At 40.3% G+C, this 23,664-nt stretch overlaps 1 protein-coding gene across 2 annotated transcripts in view; it reads right to left on the bottom strand.

Annotated features, from left to right (window-relative positions):
- Nucleotides 1-208: 208 nt before the first annotated feature.
- cdh17 (cadherin 17, LI cadherin (liver-intestine)) overlaps nt 209-23,664 on the bottom strand; it is a 122,983-nt gene continuing 99,527 nt past the window's right edge. Inside the window, exons 1-19 of one of the 2 annotated variants that reach the window (XM_072692026.1) lie at nt 19,171-19,242; nt 15,669-15,728; nt 14,868-14,963; nt 14,603-14,740; nt 13,474-13,612; nt 13,189-13,347; nt 11,306-11,464; nt 9,327-9,526; nt 8,823-8,954; nt 7,926-8,076; nt 6,930-7,145; nt 5,689-5,765; nt 5,403-5,594; nt 3,631-3,875; nt 3,363-3,493; nt 2,712-2,936; nt 2,449-2,559; nt 2,031-2,147; nt 209-1,880 (exon numbers count right to left, since the gene is read on the bottom strand). In XM_072692026.1, the coding sequence (XP_072548127.1) occupies nt 1,786-1,880; nt 2,031-2,147; nt 2,449-2,559; nt 2,712-2,936; nt 3,363-3,493; nt 3,631-3,875; nt 5,403-5,594; nt 5,689-5,765; nt 6,930-7,145; nt 7,926-8,076; nt 8,823-8,954; nt 9,327-9,526; nt 11,306-11,464; nt 13,189-13,347; nt 13,474-13,612; nt 14,603-14,740; nt 14,868-14,963; nt 15,669-15,713 (2,628 nt within the window). In that variant the 5' untranslated portion in view covers nt 15,714-15,728; nt 19,171-19,242 and the 3' untranslated portion in view covers nt 209-1,785. Of the gene's footprint in view, nt 1,881-2,030; nt 2,148-2,448; nt 2,560-2,711; nt 2,937-3,362; nt 3,494-3,630; nt 3,876-5,402; nt 5,595-5,688; nt 5,766-6,929; nt 7,146-7,925; nt 8,077-8,822; nt 8,955-9,326; nt 9,527-11,305; nt 11,465-13,188; nt 13,348-13,473; nt 13,613-14,602; nt 14,741-14,867; nt 14,964-15,668; nt 15,733-19,170; nt 19,243-23,664 lie in introns of those variants that run through there. The other variant, XM_072692036.1, reaches the window with a different exon arrangement.

Here is a 23,664-nt window from a genome sequence, read left to right as displayed (position 1 = left end):
GTCTCGTTTACAAAAGAACCATCCATTACAAGATTCTTGAGGGAAGCAAAAGTGGTTCATGACTCCAAAGAACCCTTCATGGCACCTTTATTGTGCAGAGTTGCTGAGAGTTGTGAATTTCCCCACTGCGGGACTAATAAAGGAATATCTTATCTTATCTTATCTTATCTTAAATGTGATTATCCTAACATACATACCACTGGTACAGTTTATACCTTCTCACATAAATGGAATGTTTTATTAACAGAACAAAAAGGCCCTAATTACAGTCTGTATATTAGAGGAAAACCTTCCATTCTGACGCAAGCATACATGAGCTGAATAAGAGATCCACTGTTCAAACAGGCTAGTTATGCAATGTCATGATTTCAACACTGATTTTACATTATAAGAATAAATATAAGATTTCATCTAGCGTTACAGTAAAGCACTCATCACACTAACAGAGCATGCAGTAGCACAAACCTGCACTGAACACACTCACACTCAGAAAATCAACAGACACAATCATCAGCAGCTAACAGGGCAGGCTCCTCAGCTGGGGAAATACAGATAGACAGGTTATTAGATGGAGAGCAGATGGAGTGTTATTAAAGGTCATTTTTTCAAGGTCTTATTCTACCGTTTTAAAAAAAGGGGTTATACAAGGGTTCTTTAGTGAAAGCAACAGTAATATGTTGTCACTGTCATGCAAAAACCTTTTATCTCCAAAATTGCTTTCAATGGATATCAATATAAAAACACCTCAGGCCTTTTAAAGATTTTAGGCCTTTAAGAGTTTAGACCATGCCACCTCTAAGAACCATGTGAATGCGTGAAAGGGCCTTGGTCTAGTTAAATGGCTGTTATGTTCTCTGCAATGGAGAACGTCTTGTAGATGCTTCTTTAAAGACACTTTGAGATTGAAGGTAGACAGACAGATAGATACTTTATTGATCCCGAAGGAATATAAGAATATACTTTAAAAGGTGCAACAGAGGGTTTTCTGGCTTTGTTCACATTGCAGGACAAATCAGATTGGCTTCTTGAATCTGATTTGTAGCGTCAGAATGGAACCGTTTACATTCACCTTTCACACAGACAAGTGTCCATCCTGTTCAAATGAGATTTGACCTGCCATTCTGAACAAGACCTCTGAGCAATGCTGCAGAAGAACCGCTTTTGATTCCCAAAAGAAACCATGTCTGTAAAAGAGAGACCTTACACACATATGCAAAAAGGTTCCTAGAATTAAGCAGAGGTATATAACTTTTATACCTTTTATAAAATGGTTCTGTAAGGAACCCAAGTAGACAAAGGTGGTTCTTGTTTAGCATTGCTCAAAGAACCATTTGTGGTACCTTAATTTTTTAAAAAGTGTACCATAGTCAGGGTGGACATTTATCATCTAAAACGTAATGAAGGAAGGATTTGATAATTATCAAAATCAGGACATGTTTTGTCCTAAGACTCTTCAATTATTTGACAAAACCAGGCTACAGGGAGAGCTTTTTATGCCCATCAGAAATACAAATGGAAAAAACGTTAAAGCGTTTGCGTTGGAACCGTTTGTATACTTCAGGAGGGAACGTGATCGTACACTCACACAAATAAGTTACAAAGAGAACCTCCTATGTGCGTAACTACACTGTATTACCAGCCAATTCTAAAATACAAAGCCTCCCTCCAAGGTCAAAAGGCACAGTCTCTTCCATGAATTTCAGAGAGAAAGTAAATTGGAATGAAGGCAGAGCTGAATAAACCACCATGTGCGCATGTGACTAAGGGCTCGACTGAACACGGTGTCTAGAGCATGGCGTTGGTTTCCCCATCAGCCACAGCTTTGCCCTTCTTCTTGTTGCTCCTCTTGCTGCGGTAAATGACAATGATCAGGAACAGGACTGCAAAACATCAGGAATGTTCATTACACTGTGTACCTGGTAAATAACACCAGGTTTTGTAAATATTACGTGCATGTTTGTAGAAGCTTTGATAATGCACTACACCAACAGAGTACACATCATATTTACTATAAATCTACTGTGTCTTACTGATAAATCCAAACACTCCTCCCAGGATGCCGACTGTGGTGGCTACATCAAACTTCCAGGCGTGAGTCCCTGGCTCCATGTAACAGTAGCCCAACTCAGTACAGTTACACACTCGCACTGAGAGAGGCAGAGAGAGAGAGAGAGAGAGAGAGAAGTGAGAGTAGGGATAAAACACACATGAGTATATATGGAAGCCCTATATGCCAAATATTATTTTTACAAGATAAAGATATTTCTGTTCTCCTCTATTACAGTGCTATTTGACCTGTGTGTTGCTGTGTGAGCTTGATTTAGGGTGCGTCAGCAACGCCCTATCTATAATATAATAATGCTATCTCACAAAAGTGTATAATAATAGTTTTCATAATGTGTTTGAGAGAGATGATAAAAATGAAAAAGAGAAGTTAAGACTTTTTACCTTCAAACTTTTGTGTAACACCCATGCCAGCATTGTCCTTGATGTTGACAGGGATGTTGAACGTCTGGTCATTGACAGGCTTCTTCTTAAGAACCAGTTTTGCTGATGTGCCTACAAACCACAAAGACACAGTCTTCTTCAGCAATCCAGTTTGACAGCCCAGATTGGGTTCGTTTATTCTGCTCACTGTCACTGTCAACATTACACCAAGGAGGTCAGCCTTCCCATAGAGAGGCCAAAAAAAACCTCCACCGTCTACCCACCGTCCACTGGTATGATCTCCCAGTTGGGCGACTTGCGGGCCATTTGTAGCGAGAAGGAAAAGGGTTCTCCGAAGGGTGGCGCATCAGCATCCACAGCAGTCAGCACCAGTGGGGTCAGCTGTTTCACGCACATGAATCCCTGAGTCTTCTGCAGCTTAGGGATGTTATCGTTCACGTCCATCAGCTGGATGGACACTTCCTTCTCCACTTCCTGCTTCTGATCCTCTGACAGAGCACAAAGATAGTAATGTTCAAAGGAAATGTTGGCAAGCAATGTGGAGCTGCAGTCCAAAATCATGGGATACATGTTTCTGTTCTCTGATAATAGCTATTAAAAATATAGTTATAAGAAACCTCACTTTTTTCACTTTTTAACACAGTGTGAATTTGGTAGTTCTTCTTGACTGTGCTAAAACTGAATGAAAAATGGACCAATAAAAATGCTCCAAATGACATTTTACATTGACTTCCATTGGAAACACCATACATAGAAATGCACTTAAAGACACAGGTAGCGTCTTTAAGTGAACTACTTCTTGAAGAAAACTTTGATTAGTCAGGCCCACAAAAACCTTGACCTTTCATTTATTAGAAGTGCTCTTCAGTAACATGCTGTGGCCTTTTCGTTAGCTTCATTAACAGTGTTCCTACCTGTCTCATAGGCGATGATACGGACTTTTAGCTGGTCCACCACTTCTCTGTCCATCTCTGCTTTGGTCTTCAGCTCTCCAGAGTCAGGATCCACCTCTAACCAGCTGTGCTCATCACCCTCAAGCTTAAACCTGAGACACAGTACCCATAAAAACATAACTAAAGAGGTTCAAGCATCAGGTTTATAATAATAAAATACTTAAGGTCACCTAAAGGCTCTCTAATGTGTGTAGACACTAGTGAATTTTTTTTGACATTGATACATTACATGATCTTCTTTCCCTCTGGATCCTTGGCATCAGCTGTCAAGAGCACGGTCCCCACTGTGAGATTTTCTGGGACGTTGATGTTCAGGATGTCCACAGTAAACACAGGAGGCTCGTCCACGTCCACCAGTTCAATGACCACGACTGCAGTGGAGCTTTCATTGTACTGCACTCCCTTGATCAGGGGCTCGGGATTGCGAGCATCAATCTGAAGCTGATAGGTAGACTGAACCTCATAATCCAAAGGCTACAGAAGGAAAGAGAGAGGACAACAAAGATAAGTCTTAAAAGTTACAGCAGAGGTGTATGGCTATTGTTGTAGTAAAATGTTTATTATACCTTGTGTTTGTTGACAAATTATCCTTAAATAATGATTACTCAACTTAGTATTAACAACTACATAATCATTGTGTGAAACCTTGTATTTTCTATGCATCTATACAAATGATTATCCGATACTTATATCATGTAGGCTTACACACATAGCTAACAATGTATAGTTTGTTTCTAACCCACATAATACCCACTTGTAACACGTATTGGTGTGCGACATATAGAGTCACTTTGCATGGCATATTACTCACCCACTTACTAACTTACATGATATTTACTCATAAGAAGTATTATAACCTTATTACATTGTATGGCCTACTAACTCACATGACATGGCCTCCTGAGACACATTAACATGTAACATATGGAGTTCTATGGTAAAGGCGGGTGATTCACGCTTAAAGACATTTGCGTTACTAAAACTATACATCAGCATGACAAGTGAGGCCACTCCATGTGTCTGAAGTCACTGTCATGGACCATCGTGTTGGCCCCAATTGGGACTGGTGTACTTTGTTTGAACTGAAGTGATATGGAGGGGATGCTGATAGGGTCGGACGAAGCGGCCTTCTCTCTGTGTGGGTAGAGGGGATGCTGATAGGGTCGGACAAAGCGGCCTTCTCTCTGTGTGGGTAACTCCCTAACCTGCAGCTGCCTCGCACACACATAGAGAACGCTGCACTGTCCAGCTTTGAGAAAATACAGAACATAGTCAAGGTCAAGCATGATGGTGGAGTCAGACACGTGAATCTGAGTACTAACATGTGCCATCTTGCATATTCACATAGACTAATCTGTAGAAACGCCTCATCGGCAGGTTTCACGTCATTTGGGGTATAAACATGGAGTCAGATGAGAACGGGGTCAGAACTTTGCTTTGGGATGGTTGATACACTGTCTTTAATGCATTTGTTCTCCTGGATCCAGCATTCTTAAATAAATACTTTGGTTTGCTTCTAACTTCACTCCACTCGTCTGCGACTCTTTCCACAAAACGAACACGCAAGGTGTTGCGCCCCGGAAGAGGGGTGGGGTACGGGCAACACTATGTAGACATTTTTCTACACTATATATACATATATCTACTATGCTGATAAGCCAGTTGGTTAGGCTGGTTCACCGGTTTAGCGCTCACCTAGCATAGCATTTTCCTTTGATTTTGATTGGCTAGCTGGTCTATCAACATGACCAGCATTACCAAGCTGGCCAAACTGATTTGACTAGTTTGGTAAAGGCGGTTGACAAATTTGGTCAAGCTGGCCATGCTAGTGGACAAGCATTGTCAGGCTTGGTCAGCTTGATCATGATGGTCATGTTGGTACTCAACCAGCTTGGTTGGATGGCCTAGTTGGTTATTGCTCTTAGACCAGCTAAACCATCAAACCTTCAAACAGCCTAACCAGCTTGACCAGCTGTGCTTTGTGGTGCTCAGTTTCCTGACCTGTGCAATGTAGACTCTGCCCTCTCCAGTGGTGTCATCAACCTCTATGGCGAATAATTTGTCCGGATCTCCTGAAGTGATATGGTATTCCACCTTGGAGCTGCCTGTGCCTGGATCATCAGCATCTGTAGCTTTAATGGTCAGCAGAGTGGTGCCCACTTCGGCAAGCTCTGGAACACTGTATTTCCCGTACTACACCAGGGTCAACAAGCACAGCCAATCAAAACAGAGACATTTATATAATCTACAGTGAAGCAAAACCAAAGAGGAGGCCAAAGATCCTTACATCATTGTTCTCAAAGATGGGGATCTCATTGTTGATGTCGATGATTTTGATGATAACACTGCACTCGGTGCTGAAAGCTGAACAGAAGCAGGAAATACTGTAAATAAATCGTTTATTTTATTGATTTACACTGCACACACATTCAACACAAGGATTTATCATCCAATTTAGCATATACCTTTTGTTAGCTATAACACACAGGGCCAAGTGAGTTACATTGCTGCATATGTTCTATGCACTGAGGTCACTTTTATATAGTTTTATATAGTGTTCAGCCCTTGGAAGTGGATTTTTACAGCTTTTGGGCGCATAGGGAATGATGAGAGACTACCTGTGTGTGTGTGTGTGTGTCTGTGTGTGTGATGATAGCCTGGAGTCCAATGCTAAGTCCAGTTACCACAAGTGATGGACAGAAAAGTGGTTTGTGTACTTCTCTTTTGATGTGGCATGCAACAAAAGGATGAACATTTACATGATGGAGCATAGGGAAGATGTGGCCTGAAGATTAGAGACTCTGGCTTGGGACAAGAAGGTTGATGGTTCAATCCCTAACACTGGCCTCCATGCCCTTAAATAAAGCACCGGACCCCAAATGGTTTCCTGGGTGCTAAGGTGGCTGTCCACCACTCTGGATGTTTATTCTCACTGCCTGAATCACTTCTCACTGTATTCACAGGGTGGTTAGTTCGATACCTAAAATCTGCTAAGCTGTCACTGTTGGGCCCTTAAGCAAGATACCTAACCCCTCTCTGCTCTGACTCTGGCTTTCTAAGCTGTCATATGTGAAGATCTTTGTTGTGCTGTATGAGCATAATGAAAATAAAGGTACTCAGTAATACTTCAACTGTTGTATGTATAATATGTGAGGCACTCAAAAGGCACACTGTCACTCCAAATATACAATAAAGAGTTTTTTTAAAGGAAAAAAATGTATATTAATTCATTGTTATTGGACTATATAGAAGGTAAATATGTATATACTGTATGTATTCATTTTGAAGGCCTTAAAGAAAAAAAGCTGTTCTGGGAATGCTATTCAACAGAATTACAAAGCAGGTATGTAGTATCTATCGATTCTCGTCATAGCAGTATCCCATCACTGTATCGAGCATGCGTTTTATGTCCATACCATGCAGCCCTGTAGACAACCACTGTTGACGCACTGTGGAAGACTTTTAATTATATCTGTCAATTAATATTTCTGATCCCACCACATAAAGTGTATATAAGTGTGACCACACCTCCATCGGTAACTCCAATCTTGAGCTGGTACTCCGGGACGTCCTTCCTGCGGAAGTTGTGTTTGGCCACCTGGATCTTGCCACGTGTGCCGTCAATGGAGAACATTCCATCAGCAGGGTTGGTGGGGCTCTGGCTCAGAAGTTTGTAGCTCAGCAGTGAATTCAGTGTGTTCTCCTCGTCCGCATCGTGAACCAACAGATCACCAACATGGCTGCCTAAGTAATAAACAATACTAACAGTATCAATATAAATGTACAGCTAGAAGCTGCCTGAATAAAAAAAACAAACAAACAAAAAACAAATATAAAAGAAATAAAGGATCAAAGAATGCAGAACCTTTAATATCAGGATACAAAAGTTATTTTTATGGTTTGCACTTTTGTACTAGAGAAGTTGAATGGTTGCCCAGCTTAAGTAGATTCCACCTCAAGGCAGTTGCCATGGTATTTCAGGTGGTTTCCATGATGCTGCTAGCTGGTTACTATGGTGTTGCTAGGTGGTTACTATGGTCTCCCAGGTAGTTGCTATGGTGTGGCAAAGTGGTTACTAGATGGTTTCTATGGTATCCTTGGTAGTTGCTAAGAAGTTGTTATGTGGTTGCTAGGTGGTTGCTATTGCATCCCAGGTGGTTGCTATGGTGTTTCTAAGTGGTTGTATGTGGTTGCTATGGTATCTCAGGTGGTTGCTGTGTTTTTGGTAAGTGGTTGTTAAGTGGTTGTTTGGGTGTTGCTAGGTGGTTGCTGTGGTGGTTGCACTGGTGGTTGCTAGGAAGTTGTTATGTGGTTGCAAGGTGGTTCCTAAGTGGTGCTATGGTGGCTACGGTGGTTGCTAGGTGGTTGCTGTTGTATCCCAGGTGGTTGCTATGGTGTTGCTAAGTGGGTGCTATAAAATGACAAATTGATTGCTATGGTATTTTAGGCAGTTGCCATGATGTTGCTTAGTGGTTGCTAGGGTGTTGCTAGTTGGTTGCAGTTGATGCTTTCATGCCATCTTACCTACTTTCTCATTCTCCTGCACCTCAAACACACTTTCAGCCTGTGCACACACAGGGGCGTTATCGTTCTCATCCACCACCTTCACATGGATCTCCATAGGAGTCTCCAGCTCCACACCTTGCTCATCCACAGCCAAAACCACCAGTATGTACTAAAACACACACACACACACACACAAAGTTACTATGCACAGATTTGACTTTTACATTACTTGTGTTCTGAATGAATTGTTTGAAACACAGCATAATGTAAAGCAAAATAAAGTAACTTCTGTGTTGACAGTAGATAACAAAGCTAGCCAAGCACTATATCAGAAGTCTATTCTGCATCCATTCGCACTGCTATTAGCTTATTAGCCAATTTCCACCTTAATGCAGTCACAGTAAATTCTGTCTGCCAGCTAGGTGTCTCTCTGTCACACACAAGCTTTCTTAAAATCACTCTAAACCAGTCACCACATCAAACTGCCAATAACACAGAGTCAGTGGACAGCTAAACACGCTTGAAGGAGAATGTTAATTCAATACTGTTATGTTAGCTAACAGGCAGCCAAATTGGCTCACATCACAATGAATGAATGTGGGGAGGACCATAGTACCCTCACAGAAAGAGTGAGGACAATTATGTTCCCTTGAAATCTTGATTTTTCGAGTGAAACACAACATTTCAGATTGGTATTCACATAGGATGACCGTCCATGGTCCATGGTCAATGACCAGTGACAGTGATCTTAATTAGTTTAATAGGGCTGATTTAGCTGCCTCCACAGTGGTGGACCTTCATGGAAGTGTCTGTAATTTTAAAAAGTGGTTCCAACATGGAGTTCACCATAAGTGACCATTTCTACAGCCCAATAGCACTCATAGCATCAGCTCAGCCTATGCAGCTATACTTTACCATGTCTTTCTGCTCTCTGTCCAAGGGCCCAGTGACAAAGATATCTCCCTCTTCATTGATAGTGAAAGGGAAAGGGATCTCTCTCTCCTTCTGCACCAGCCTGTATAGTGCACTGGGGTCATTGGAACGCACCTATGAAAATACACACACACACATACACATTGCAAAACCACCAAATACAGAATATCATTGCTCTCATAGTACAACCAACAAAAATGGTCTGAATATATCACATATGACTGACATTAAGTTCTGAGATACAAGATTTTGCAACAGTGATAAACATGCTAATTCTGCTGACAGGTGATCAATGAAAGGACAAATGGACATAAAGTGTCTTATTAATGTATTGGGCCACCAACAGCAACAATGCACTTTGTCATATATTAGACAAGTCTCTGGACTGTACTGGAAGAATTAGCAGCATTACTCGCAACACATTTACTGCTCATTTCTGACTCAGGCTATGAGAGATAATATTTTTTTCCAAAGAACACAACTGACCGAGGTTATTATCATGGGGTATCCCTCAAGCAAATTTTCCTTGATGGGAATTTGCCCAGGGCTGACCCATAAGTTCTGAGTGATGGCGATGTTGACCCGTGTGGTGCTGCTGAGAGAGTTAGGGGCTCCACCACCTAAATCCTCCACTCGCACAATCAGTGTGTAGTCTGGATCCTCAACAGCATTAAATCTCCTGCTCTCTGTGGGCACAGAAACAAACATGTATAAACACCTTCATTTAAGAAAAAAAGGAAAGTTTGGGCACCTCAAGAGATTTGAGCTCTTAGATAACTTCTACCAAGGTCTCAGACCTTTGCTTGTTAGGGCTATGGCTTGTTTGCAGTCATCATTTGCAAAGGACAGGTGATGCAAAGCTTTAAAGCTTTATGAATACTAAATAATATCATCAGACCTCATTGTCCAAAAAATCAGCAGCCATGGGCTCCTCTAGGCAGCTGCCTAGCACTCTGAAATGTCAAGTAAATGATGCAAACAAAGCAGGAGAAGGCTTTAAGACGATAGCAAACCGAAGAAAGCCTTTCCTACATCCTCAGCACAGAATTAACTTAGTGGTAGAAGGAAGAATAGATAGAATAAAATGCCAGCAAATTTCCCAGTCAAAATGTGTGGCTCACATATGGGTAAAACGTGGGCTAGGTGGGTTCTAGGTGGGTTTTGAGTGGGATTGTACATATGTTGTTACTGGGACCCAGTTGGGCTTCCATAATGGGCCCCCTGTTACAGCCCACTCTAATTTCATGTTTCATGTGTACAACCTAGATTGGGCCTATGTTTAACCCCCGGTCCCATCATTGACCCGTGTGGGCATGTGGGGCCAATATGGAATCCATGGACAACATGTTCTGGTTCCCAGTTGGGGATAATGGATTATATTAAATACCAGTAAATTCTGGAAACAAACATCACAACATCTGTAAATGTTGTAAACGCTTTTACAGCAGGTTATGATCCTAAACACACCTCAGAATCCATAATTCTGGTCTTTGAAAGTTCCTGCTATAGCTCTATAATTGAAGAGTCTCAAAAGAGCAGTGCCTCAATGTGGTGAAAAAATCTTTCAGAACTAGAAGCCTATTGCAAAGAAAGTTGGCTCAAAAAACGTGTACAAGTACTGACCATGCAGGGTGCCCAGACTTTTTTATTTTTATTTTGTATTATAAATAAATATTTGAGCTTTAACATAATGTCTTTTGGAAATCAGGTCATCTTTAACTTTTATTTTGAACAGGGTTGCCCAAACCTTTAAATGCCACTGTATTTTGCCCAGCAATATATCCAAGCCTGGCTGATGTTGTGCTGGTATATATATATATATATATATATATATATATATATATATATATACCATCACTAAACTAGATTTTTTCTAATCATGACTACATGGCATTGTTTTTTTCTCTCGCTCAGACATGTCCAGACTGACGGGTGTGTGAAAGGAGAAAGTTTCAGGTTCTAATCTGGTTGAAGTCTGGTCTAATCTGGCAGGCTGCTGTAATCTGCCCTGATGAAAAGTCAGCTGTACCAGTCCCAACACAATGAGACAAGTGTGTCCTTAATCACAGCTCATGGCCCATACTGCACACAAGCCCTCGGATGGAAGAAAAGGAATACAGACAGCAGATGCACACAAACTAAGACGTATGTCCTTTTATGTCCAGTTTTGTATGTACAATTTATGGACAAGTATTGGGACACCAGCTAATTCATTCATTCATTCTTCTGAAGAACAAGTTCTGTTTTCCATGATAGAGGCCCTTTAATCTAACTGTCCCCCTTTTCACAGTCACATATGGTCACAGTGTTACAGTGTCACTTTCCCAATGTAACACACACAGCACTGGACTTGGACAAACTGGGAGGTCTTAAGGCCTGTTCATAAATTACTAAACACAGGGTGTGTGACGAGCATATGGTGTGTGTGTGTACTTGTGTGTGTATGAGGGAGGATGGGCTCGCACCAGCACGTTGGACACATGTGAAGAAGGGGTTATTTTCAAGAGGCACTTCATTCTTTGGGGTGCAGAATTCACCAAACTTCTTCTTCAGGACATCAGCACTGCCACGGGTCTCGCCGCGACTGTACATCACTCCAGTTCGGGCTCTTAGAAACGCTGCCCCTAAAACAACAGAAAGTGTACAAAATTATACCTCCCACACACACTCAAGCAATTACACACTAAAAACTAAGTCTTTTTTTTCTAATATATCCAGAATTCATCAAAAAAAAAATCTGTACGGCCAAAGTCGATTCTTTTTTAAAGATCTGACATGCAATATTGTCCCATAATGCTATCTAAAGTATAAAGGATGGAAACACTCTGGCAGATACTGAGCTGAGCGCTACTATGAAGTTCTTCAAAAAGAAATTATTGAATCTGTGACCAAATGTTTTAGATCTAGTAGTAGCATATAAAATAGACTACAAGGTAGTGGCATAACGATTCATTCAGTAAATACAAGGAGTTCCAGAAAATGTTTAGAAAATGCTTAATAAATGAATGCCTTATAAAATAAAATAAATGCCTAAATGTTAATACCCATATAACTTTAGTAATGCTATAAGATACATCCACACCAGTATGTTCTTGTGTATATAATATTTACCTGCAGCGAATCATTTACATTCACATTTAAGGCATTAATCAGACGCTAATCTAAAAGATACCTCAAGCTAGATGCTGCCAAACACAAAAGTCAGTATGGATACCTAGATACACAAATCAATGAACACATACAGTAAGTACAATCATCAGCCTCAATATGTGCAAGATAAATGCTGATTTGAGTACTCTTCATCATTCTTTGGCATTTTAAGACAGCAAGCAAGCGCTGTTCATGTAGTAAACTGTAGTACCTGTCTAGATTTACCTGTCTTTTATCAAGCTTGTAAAAATCCCTGTAGTATTACTATAGATCACAGTGACATAAAGTGAAATGACATCTGTTTAACAAACCCCAGTTCCTGACTGAGAGAGGTTATCAATGACCTTTATATCAATGACCTGAATGCAGGCTTATGCACAAACCGTGATCCAAGATGGCTGCACATCAAATCAACAGTACAAGCAGTAGTACTATAAAGTTTGTTAGCACTCCTATCTATTTGTGTGCACACAGTCCCATGTCTATCTGTGGATGTCTTTCCATGGTGTTCGGAAGTGCAAAATACCACTAATACATTATCAACTGGTATCGCTAACAGTGCTAACCTGGGACATATTTTGGTTATATTCACCATAAAACCCAGATAAAGGATCGTCAAACCAGTAGCTCCAAAGTCCGAAGTTAACAGTTTTTTTGGAAAGGTTTTGAAAAATTGTTCAAATATCATAATGTTTAACTGGAATACGGTCAACTAAGGTGTGACATCATTCCCAGCGTTGAGTCCGAGGTAATGTCCAAGGTAATTGGGGCGCAACATAAGGCCTGTGCTCGAGTTAGCGCTCCTATCCATGAGCCAAGGCCCATGTTTGAGCTAGTGTTCCTAACCGTGAGCTAAAACTCAATCCTAAGATAAAGCCCGTGCTCCAGCTAACACTCTTAACTGTAAACTAAGGCTTGGACTCAAGCTAATGCACCTAACTGTGAGTTAAAGCTTGTGTCCAGCAAACACTCCTACCTGTGAGCCTAAGACTGTGCCCGAGCTAGAACACTTAACTTTAAGCTAAAGCCCTAGCCATCTATTACGCTTAACTATTAATAAACTAAATTGTAAACTTTATCACTGTACACAGAACAAAAAAAGGCCCAGTCCTTTCATAACATTTCTTACCATTCTTAACATTTTGTGTAATAACCTGCAACAGTCCTCATGAAGATTAAGCTTGTACAGGTCACTTACCCTCTTCTGTCGTGGAAATTTCTCCGCTGTTTGGGTCGATTGAGAAGAAGAGTTGGCCAGAAGGGTTGGGGATCTGGCTCTCGATGCTGTAGCTCAGCTGAGCATTGGGTGTGTTTGCATCATCCTTATCAATGGCAGACACTTGCACAAATGGCAGCCCTGCATCCACATGTGAAGACAGGGATACAATCACAGAAATGTTTTGGGGGATTCCTCAAGGCTCAGCATTGGGAGCTTTTGTGTTTCACAAAATGAAAGCAGTTGAGTTTTGTGTGTCAGTCTCACCTGCAGGCAAATGTTCTCTAATATGTCCACTGTACTGGCTTTGACTGAAGACAGGAGGATTGTTGTTCACATCTAGGACTTGGAGAACGACTGAGTAAGGTCCATCAAGGGTTTCATCATTAGCCGAGAGAGCCTCTATCTGCAGTGAAGCACATTCAGTGCACGTTAATAAAGACGTGTCTTGGCTACAGTATATTGAATGAATGTAATGGGAGAATTTATAAAAACTGCTGTCCTTGTCCATGTCCTTTATTCATCTTATTCTGCAGCATATTTTCTCTTTCAGAAGATAATAGGCACAAAATCATTTTTCGCCCACTGTGGGACTAATCAAATCAAATCAAAAAGGTTTTTGACCACTTCCACCTACAACAGAGTGAAGGAAGAAATATTATCTACCCCATCAATTAGTTTAGGGCTATTTCCAACCAAACAAAATAAGCATTATAATATACCCTATATGGACAAAAGTATTGGGACACCTGCTCATTCATTGTTTCTTCCAAATTCTTCCAAAAGATTATTTATTCTGCTTTTCTAGGAGTAACTGTCTCTACTTTCCAGGGAAGACTTTCTTCTAGATTTTGGAGCATTGCTGTGAGGATTTGATGATTGCATTCAGTGACAAGAGCGTTAGTGAGGTCAGGATGTTGGACCACAACCAAAAGGTTTACATATATCTGCCCCAGAGAGTCCTATTCTATTGTCAATACTTCTCTACAGGGACTACACAAGCTGTGTGTGTATTTAAACTTTAACTCAACAAAGCTGTGTATGTTTAATATATGACTAGTGAAACAAGGTTGTGTGAAAGGAATTTCTGACTGCAAATTAGAAATATCAACAATAAAATGTAAATATTTTGTATATATAACATCTGTAGCTTATTTATGATATATTTGTGCATAAGAACTACCAAACCTCCAAACTACCAAACAAATATTCATATGTGAAATTGAGTGTTTTCCTTGACTAAATGGTCTGAATTTATATATTTATATATTATATATTGACTAATATTAAATTTAGATTTAATATCCAAAGTCAAAGTGTTCTAAATGGTAATATATTAAATATATAACCATTTTTTAAGTAAAAAAACAAGTTTTTCTATAAAATTACTAATTACAGTTAGAGCGTGTCTTTTTCCTGGACTCCATTCCAGCGGTTCTTCAAGGTACAGCCATCCATCTAAAGATATGCTGATCTTTCCCTCTGTCTCACCACTCACACGGTATGCTGTAACACCTTCTGCTGCAGAGGTAAACTGGACACACACACACATACAATCATAACATGAACCAAACACCTAGAACAATGGACTACAATGTTCAGAAACCATAATTAAAATTAAAAGGAAAGTCAACATCACATCATTTCCTAATCTTCCTTACCTGAAAAATGGCGTATGGCACTGGAGTGGCTTCAGGTACATCTAAGACTGCGTTTTTCAGTGGGCCTTTCTTGTCCTCCAGACCAGCTCCATAAACCTATGTAAGAAAAAAGCAAATCAGCCTTTTAACAAATTAATGTGATAAACTTAAGGGCCTAAATCCTACATTTTTTATGTAACACTGTATTATTAAAGTTACACTTATGATGTTTGTGTTGTTCTTGTGGTTTTAGGTATTATGAAGAGTCATTTTCAACTATTTGTCAAAAGCCTTTTTTAAAATGAATGAATAGAAGTGATGGCCTTTGTTGTGAATGGCTACCCTGTATTTTGCCTTGTTCAGAAATCAGTTAGGCCGGGGAAAAAACTAAAGGACAGTAGAAGTAAAAGGACATGCTACGCTACAGTAGGCTTAATTAGTGGAAACATGTTCAACATTTCATTCAAAATGGGCTGTTTCTGTCCATATGAATAAACAGTGAGCTTTAGAGACCTTAATGAGTAATAATATTATTCATTATGAATTATTAGAATTATGAATGTAATTACATTCTTGATTTAAAAGCTTTTACAGTGAGGTCATTTCCAGTCCATGTTGCGTCTTCTAGAAAATGTCAGTTATGATAGTTGTTAGTATCCCTGAAGGATGAGACAGTCTATAGTGGTTAAACAATAAAATGTACTTTAGTAAAGTTACTGATTTACAGAAAAACAAGCTCAGTTGAGTGAAAGTACGAGTGAACGAGCACACACACACACACACACACACACACACACACACACACACATATGCAACACTTACAGAGCAGATGAGTAGAGGCAAGAGCAGCAGATGTGCAGTTGCCATTATGATGAATAAATTCTGTTGGATATAGAACATAGTGAAAAACATGCATTTGATCTTAACTGATGTAAACATATATATATATAGTTTATAAAAATAAAGTTTACAAGTAAAGTCAAGTTCCTAAGTATTTGGACAGACACAATATTGATATACCAAAAATATCACATTAACTGGCCTTTACTGCAGCCACCTTCAGTTGCTGCTGTTTGTGGGTCTTTCTGCTTCAGTTATGTTTTCAGTAAGTGGGTTGAAGTCAGATGACTGTCATTTAAGAACACTTATTTTTTATTATTATTATTAAGAAGCTCTTGGGTTGCATTTTCCATATGTACTATGTGGGACCATTCTGTCAGTTCTGCAGCAGTTGACTGAATCTGAGCAGACAGTGTAGCTCTACACACTTTACAATCCACCCTGCTGCTTCTATCAGCAGTTACAACCTCAATTAATGCCAGTGATCCAGTTCTATTGACATGTATGCCTGTGACATAAGGTGCCTCCACCATGTTTGACAGATGATGTGGTGTGCTTCAGATCATGAGCCCTCCCTTTCCTTCTCCATCCTCAATAAAATCTCTTCTGTTTCATTTCTTCAAAGAAGAAGACCTGGTACCATGGTTTTAGTTTCATGAAGGTGAAACTTTCCTCCTCAAGAAAGACTACAATTTGTGAAAGGGATTTTTCTTCACCAAATAAAGAATGATTTAGTCATTCTGAGCATTTCTGCTCTCTCGTTTCTCTTCCTCTGATTTTTTGAGTCTACTGATGGCCTCCTTCACTTGCATCAACACCTCATATTAAGGGTTTCCATGAACAGCTACCAAATACAAATTCAACACTGTGTTGAAAACTCTTTTTAGACCTTTTATCTCTTTGATTTGTCATTAACAACGAGTGTCCAGGACCATTAATTGTCCAATTTCTGAGTCTTTGAAATTGGAGGAAATATCTAAAACCTTTCTTCGCTCCAAGGAGTAAAACCAACTTCCCAAACCCACTTCTCAAACTTTAGGCCACAGCTTCCCCACATTACTACATCACAGAAATGATCAATGCCCAAATGCCTGATATTTACATACACTGTATAATGCATACTGAGCATTTATTACATAGAGGCACATGCATATGTAATACATATGGGACATATGTATGACCCCATGTCCTGACATTCTATAAAAAAGTGTGGGTGGGTAGGTAGGTGACCTGGTGTGTGATCTTGGTTGGTAGGAGCTCTGAGGGTATTTCAGGTCCCTCTCTTCCGATATTCCCTTTGTACATTAAAGTGCCTAGGCACCAAAATAGTGGGCGAGAGACATTTGATGACTGTGTGACTCGGCTTTATTCACCATTGTCTGTGCATTTTTCTCTCTGTGTGTATGTGTGTCTGATGTGTGTGTGTGTGTGTGTGTGTGTGTGTGTGTGTGTGTGTGTGTGTGTGCGCGTGTGTGTGCGTGTGTGTGCGGGCATTATGAGTCACCGCCTGGAAAAAGGTCACGGAAAGGTTATTTGAGCATTCTTGAGCTGGTTCTAATGTCAGATAAAACTAAATCTGTGTCTGTGTGACCTTAAACACATGACTGACGTTGAGGCGCTAGTTCGGTACTAGACTGATCATTGTTCTAGCCAGGTATGATCACAAATATTTACTAATATGTAATAATAGACTATAATTAAGTGACCAGTCTTATGCAGAACTTTTGGCACTTTTTGTAATTTTGTAAGCTAATTTTAGACATAATTATGTATTTGCTGAATTTAACCATTTGAAAAATATTTAAAATGTAAAATGTGCAAAGGTTATGTCACATTTAATATGTTTTGTTCTATTTTTTCCAATCTCCTTAATTTAGTTAATAAATAGAAATGGCAAATAACATGAGAAAATACAACAAAACTGATTAAGCATGTTCTCTGTTCTCTAAGGATGTGTTTTTATTAATAGCCAATCACTGCCTTTGATAGTGAGCAACAACTCTGTATGTAATGTTTCCTTAAAGGTGCCCTAACCTTTGCTTAGGATTGTGTGTGTCCAAATATGTACAGTATATGGCCAAGCACTAAGTACTTCTGTACTTTTGTAGTGAGCAAAAAGTCATGGATCAGCTGATTTTGAACCATTTCAGTTGGTCAATTTATCAGGAATTTAACCATTCAAAAAGCTCGCTTTTAGCACCAAACCAAGTTACAGAATTTTTCAACAACCTTTATTGTATGTCCTTTATACATTACTAGGTTAAGCTAGGCTAAGCCTTGTCAAGATTATAGTAGAGATGTCAGGTGTAGGACAGATGTGTAAAACTCATTTATGAGAACCCATTTATGGTGCTAATAAACTGCACAATAACTTCTATTGTTTGTCTATGAGTGTAGATTTGATAGTAAAACCCTACCCTTCCAGTCATTCAGAGACTGCTTTGTGTTTCAAATTCCATATAAAATAAAAGGACCTGTTTTCCAAATGAACCCTGCTTACGGTAAAAGGTCCCTATGAGTCCAGTCCCATGCAGAGCACTGGACTAGTGAGTAATAGCCTAAAGGTACTGTTGAGTTTGATTTGACCGGTGGCAATGAGCTCTACTGAGAAGGTGACACGCCTCGAGAGTGTGGGAAGGTGACTTTGAGACTCTTCCGTCACCTTTCATTCCTTTCACTTCCCTTCTGCACCTCTAAATAACTTCCTCAGCCTCTATTTCTGTATTTACTGTTTTTACTTCTGCTGTGATCAGATCAGTTCTCACGTGTAGAAGTAAGATCTCTGGTAGCTTTCTGGTTTTGGCGCAGCTAAAATCGATGTTCTTTGGCAAGATTAGAGATGACAGTTGATAGCAACAAAGCAGAGTAATAATAATGAAGGACAGCAAATTGTTACCATCCATTTCTCCACAATTATCCACTGCAATTGATACATTTCATGCTTGAAGTAAACGTGCAGCCATCATTTAGATAATGGAAGATCCACAGCACAAGAGGTTAGAAAAGAAAATAAAGAAATACTACTAAACACTAAAACACTGAAGAACTCATTTCTCCACTATAAACTAATTCTGAAGCGTGTAATTGGTATTTCACTGCCGAGGCCTAGATCTTCTCAGGCCACAATCACTCTGCTTCCATGACCTCTGATTCCTCTGATGTGAATCTGACCACTGTAAAACTCCAGCTTCATTGCAAACATATTCTTACAAAAAACTAACGTTGCCCTGGCTGCCCTGCCGTCGTGTTAAATACCCTGCACATGGCAAAAGCCGACCAGCACCCTTGAGGCAAACCTCAACAAAGTCAAACCAAGAGCACCAAGAACATGTCTGCCATCTCAGAGCCTCACACACCCTCTGATATTAAGCCACTTCCTCATGTGTGTTCTCTTACGATACATTAGTCTTCTTACAGAAGCGCTATGAATTAAAAAGACACTAGAAGAAAGACCAAAGGCAGAGTTAAAGAGAGAGCTGGTTACCTGTCAGGAGACCTCCTTGACTGGCCCACGACTAACTAGAAGGAGCTCGCAAAGCCTGGTGTGCTTCCTGCTAGAGTGAAACTTTAACTCATTTTATTGAACCTAATCATTATCTAATGGTCCCAGTGCTCAGGGGAGTGGACTCTCAGCGAGAGTGTGTGTGTGTAAGAGAACATAGGTGTTTCATTTATGAACCAAGGTGACAAATGGAATATCTGAGCAAAGAACAATATGACAAAGCACTAAACTGGAAATAGGACTAGATACACACAGCCTGGACCAAAACCAAGCCAGTTTCTCCAAAAAGTGGTCTGCAGATATCTCAACCCTGTCAAAAAGTAAAAGGTCAATCACTTAACCTTCATTTAGCCATCATGAGTCCAGTCATCTGTTCTGTTTAGCCTATACATGTCTTTGAGTAAGAATATCTGAGTAAGACCTTTTACAAAGTGGCCCCACTTAGGAGATTTTAAAGACAGAGCTCAATGAATGGAATCGTAGACGACCCAAGAGTGGTTGCATGGCTGCTTTTGTCTCTGAGTGTGTGTGTGTGTGTTGGGTAATCCAGACCGAAGGCTGCAGACTTTGCTCTTTGAACTTCATTGTCTCCCAGCATCTCCCTTTTCTCCTTTCTCCTAGATTGTGCAGTTTACTGCATTGCCCAGAATTAAAGGGCAGTTGTGGTTTGGTGCTTGGTTATTGCTTGCAGGGTTGTGGGTTTGATACCCACGTCTGCTAAGCTGCTACTGTTGGCCTCTTAATCCTCCCTGCTGCATGAGTGCCACAGCATGGCTGACCTTGCACTCTGATCATGACTTACCAGGCTGGTATATATATATATATATATATATATATATATATATATATATATAGTCAGTGTATAATAACTTCCATTACCCCACACAAATTGTGTAGGTAAGGTTCCAAACATTAAAGGACAGGATCTGTTCAGAATTCAGAAGTGTTTGGACCTATGTTTAGAAATATAGAAATCAGGGCTCCTCATTTGATACCCCTGTCCACTAAGCTGCTGCTGTTGGGCCTTTGGGCAAGGCCCTTAACCCTCTCTGCTCAAGGAGTGCTGTAGCATGTCTGGCCCTGTGTTCTGACTCCAATGTTCCAAGTTGGGACATGCAAAGAGAACAACTTTGTTGTACTGTACAATTACAATGACAATTACATGTAGTTCATCTTAAAGTGGGTGACCAAAGAACTCCTCCAACCTTGAAGAAAACTGTCAGAAGAGCAACGCTTTCCAGGAATAGGTATAGCTGTGTCAAAGATCATAAAGAGAGGAGTCCCTCTGACCTATGTATAAATGACATTCTTTTGGTCCTTTAACCCTTTTATTTTTACCTTTAAAGCCTCTGGGAACTGAGTTTTCTTTCTTATTAAGTCAATCTGGCTCCTCAGGGCCCCCAGTGTAAATGTGCAAAGCATGTTATCAATATCTTCCTAAAGTCTAATAAATGTCAGCTTACTCTCAATGTGAAATGGGCGGTCCTAAAAATGGATCAGGTTTACGTCATTATACCCCGACCAATAACAATGCTAACATGGCTCCGCCCCCTCTCTTCAAGTCCAAACAACCTGAAAAGCTACAGCTAAAGCTGAAACTAAACCAGCACCCAGACTGCCTGAGAGGTCTGATGAGTGCATTTTGGCGATGCATGAGTGCATAAAGGCAGCAGTCCGATGTAAAACCATGACAACTCAAAGTCCCATATCAGAAAACTGCCCCAATACCTGCCTGATGTTTTGGAGATGTTCTGACCCAGTCGTCTAGCCATCACAAATTAGGCGTTAGCAGTTGGACAAATTCACAAAATGTCAAAATTCTCATGTCACTTATCCTTCACTGAAGGTCTGCTGCCTTCATCTTCATCTGTCTTCAAAGGCATGTTCAGGGCATTGACCTGGCCAGTCAAGAACCATTTACGTTTAGGCCTGAAAAGACCCCACGGTTGCTTTGGCAGTATGTTTGATGCAATTGTTTTGCCACACGGTTTGGGCCGTTAAGATGAGTATTGGTGTCAGTGGAATCACAGGTATGACAGTTTGCTTTGGACCATGAGCAGTTCATTGCCCTTATTGACACTTTTATTATAATACTTTCATCACTAACAGTAAATATTTTTTTAAACCTTTTTAAAAAGGACCTTAAGAGCCTTGCTTGAGGCCCCAACAGCGGCAACACTGCCCCACTTAACACTCCATGTTGAATGTGCTGGAGGACAGAGCCAAACAGTGACACATAAAATGTTGCTCTGATAACGGCCGAGCACACACTTTCAGAAATGATTCATCAACAAGGTTAAAGAAGGGTTTTAAAGAATGGCTTCATATAATCCATCCTAAGCTTTCAGTGTTCTGATGGAGAATCTAAAGCTGGTAAAAGGAACCCATGTGACAATGTGGTAAATGTGAGCGAGCGACTAAAGAACAGATGTGAACATCGTGTATTTCCTGGATTAGGTGTGTAAGAAGATCCTAATGGATGGATATGCACTATGCCAAGGTTACGGTCGAGGCTATATGGTACGTCATATCAGTAGATGGCAGGAATGGCAGGGGTGTATCGCAATAAGTGGTGGTGTTATGCAACAGCTATTCAGTTAGATTTCAACAGCTGTTGCTTTCATTTAGGTCTTTTTATTGAAGCCTGTGATTCGACCTTGTTTCTGATATATTGCTGTTACTGCACATCAAACATGCGAACAGAGAAAGTAAATATACCTGTAATTGGCCAAATTGCATATTGTCACTGTTTCATAGAAACCTTTTACCTCTAATTTTTTGGTGTTTTTACTTTTTGACATAATTTGAATCTGAAAGTTTTTGATGTGTCTGAATTTCAGGATGAATGCACCAATAGAAATGCTCCAAAATGTCTCCAAAATAAAATCTTTTAACTTTGACAGCATCCAGTGAGCACTGACGAAGAACTAGAGGATGTGCAGCAACAGATGAGCTTCTGTCTTTGACTAGACATCTACAAGGTGGACCCACAAGGTAGGGTGAGTGTTTAAAAACTCCAGCAGCACTGCTGTGTCTGATTTACTCTAACCAGGACCACTACAGGACCACCACAGAGCAGGTGTTATTTGGGTGTTGGGTTATTCTTAACACTGCAGTGACATGGAGGTGGTGTTAGTGTGTGCTGTGCTGGTTAGAGTAAATCAGACACAGCAGTGCTGCTGGAGTTTTTAAACACTCACCCTACCTAGTGGGTCCACCTTGTAGATGGGGGGGGGGGGGGGTCCTGAGCATTGAAGACCAGGGTGAAAGTAGGCCAACAAAGTAGGCAGAGAAACAGATGGACTGCAGTCTGAAATTATAGAACTACAAAGTGGTCCTGTACGGGAAGTGGAGCTGATATAATGGACAATGAGTGTAGAAACAAGGATTGAATGGTTTTAATGTTGTGGCTGATTGGTATATGATATGGCAATAAAAAAGCATCTGCAGTACTATTGTCAATGCACAGTTACTTTATATTTGAAAAATTAAATGAAGAAATAGTGGCATGTGCAAAAGTTTGGATCCCCTACTAAACACTAATTTGGCAGAGAATGCAGAAGGCTATGAGCCTTTGTATCTTCTCTGTGTGTGTTACCTTTAGCCTTGTGATTATAGTGTGGCCTGGCAACATTTTCATGTGGCCCCAGTAGATCGGTTGAAGTGACACCCCTTAATCCATTAATCCGTCTACCTGTGCAATGTTTACTGTGCCACTGGCTGCCACACAACCCCAAGGCATTATAGATCCACACCATTGCTTAAAGGGTGGTCAGGATGTTTTGTTCATGCTTCAGATGTTGGATTTTGGGATAAGGTCTTAGGTAAATTGTGTGTACGAGCAAGGCTACACTGTAGAACACCACTCCAATTTCAGCCGAACCTTTCTGCATATGGGAGTGTTGCTTTGCCTTTCTGTCCAGCATATGAGCACATTAGGTTCTCTACAGGAGTTCTAATGGTCCACAATGGTCCTCCAGATCTTGCAATGACTTCCACAGTTCCTGTTAACTGACAGTTTAATCACACTTTGAACAGTGGAAATTGAGAGCCGGGAGCATTTCAATAGCTTTTTATGGCCATCTTTTACATTATAGCATTGTTTAGATGCATTTTTCAGATCAGACAGCAGCTTTATGCAAGGTAAGCAGGGTTCACAAAGTTTTGCATACAACTGTATATCTGAAAATTTTAAAAACAGTAAGTGTGTGCTGTGGTTTGAAATGATTGCCTTGTGATTCCCGTCAAACATATTGGCAGTTTAAGCAAATAGCAATAAAGTGATTAGACACAGGCTGTCTATACCCTGCTGTCTGAGGAAACAGTGTGATTGCCTGCAGATTGCAAACCCATTACGCCGAAGCATGTAAATGGTTGAGAAATGTGTTGATTGAGAATAAATGTTCTTTGCAACATTACTGACAGGGTGGCAGCCAGAGGGGACGATACAAAAACCAGGTCAATGAAAATTAACGA

This window comes from Salminus brasiliensis, chromosome 1, assembly GCF_030463535.1.
Source record: "Salminus brasiliensis chromosome 1, fSalBra1.hap2, whole genome shotgun sequence".
In the NCBI taxonomy this organism is placed as follows: domain Eukaryota; kingdom Metazoa; phylum Chordata; class Actinopteri; order Characiformes; family Bryconidae; genus Salminus; species Salminus brasiliensis.
Note: the sequence above shows the minus strand (reverse complement) of the source record. Positions and strands in the feature narration are given on the sequence as shown.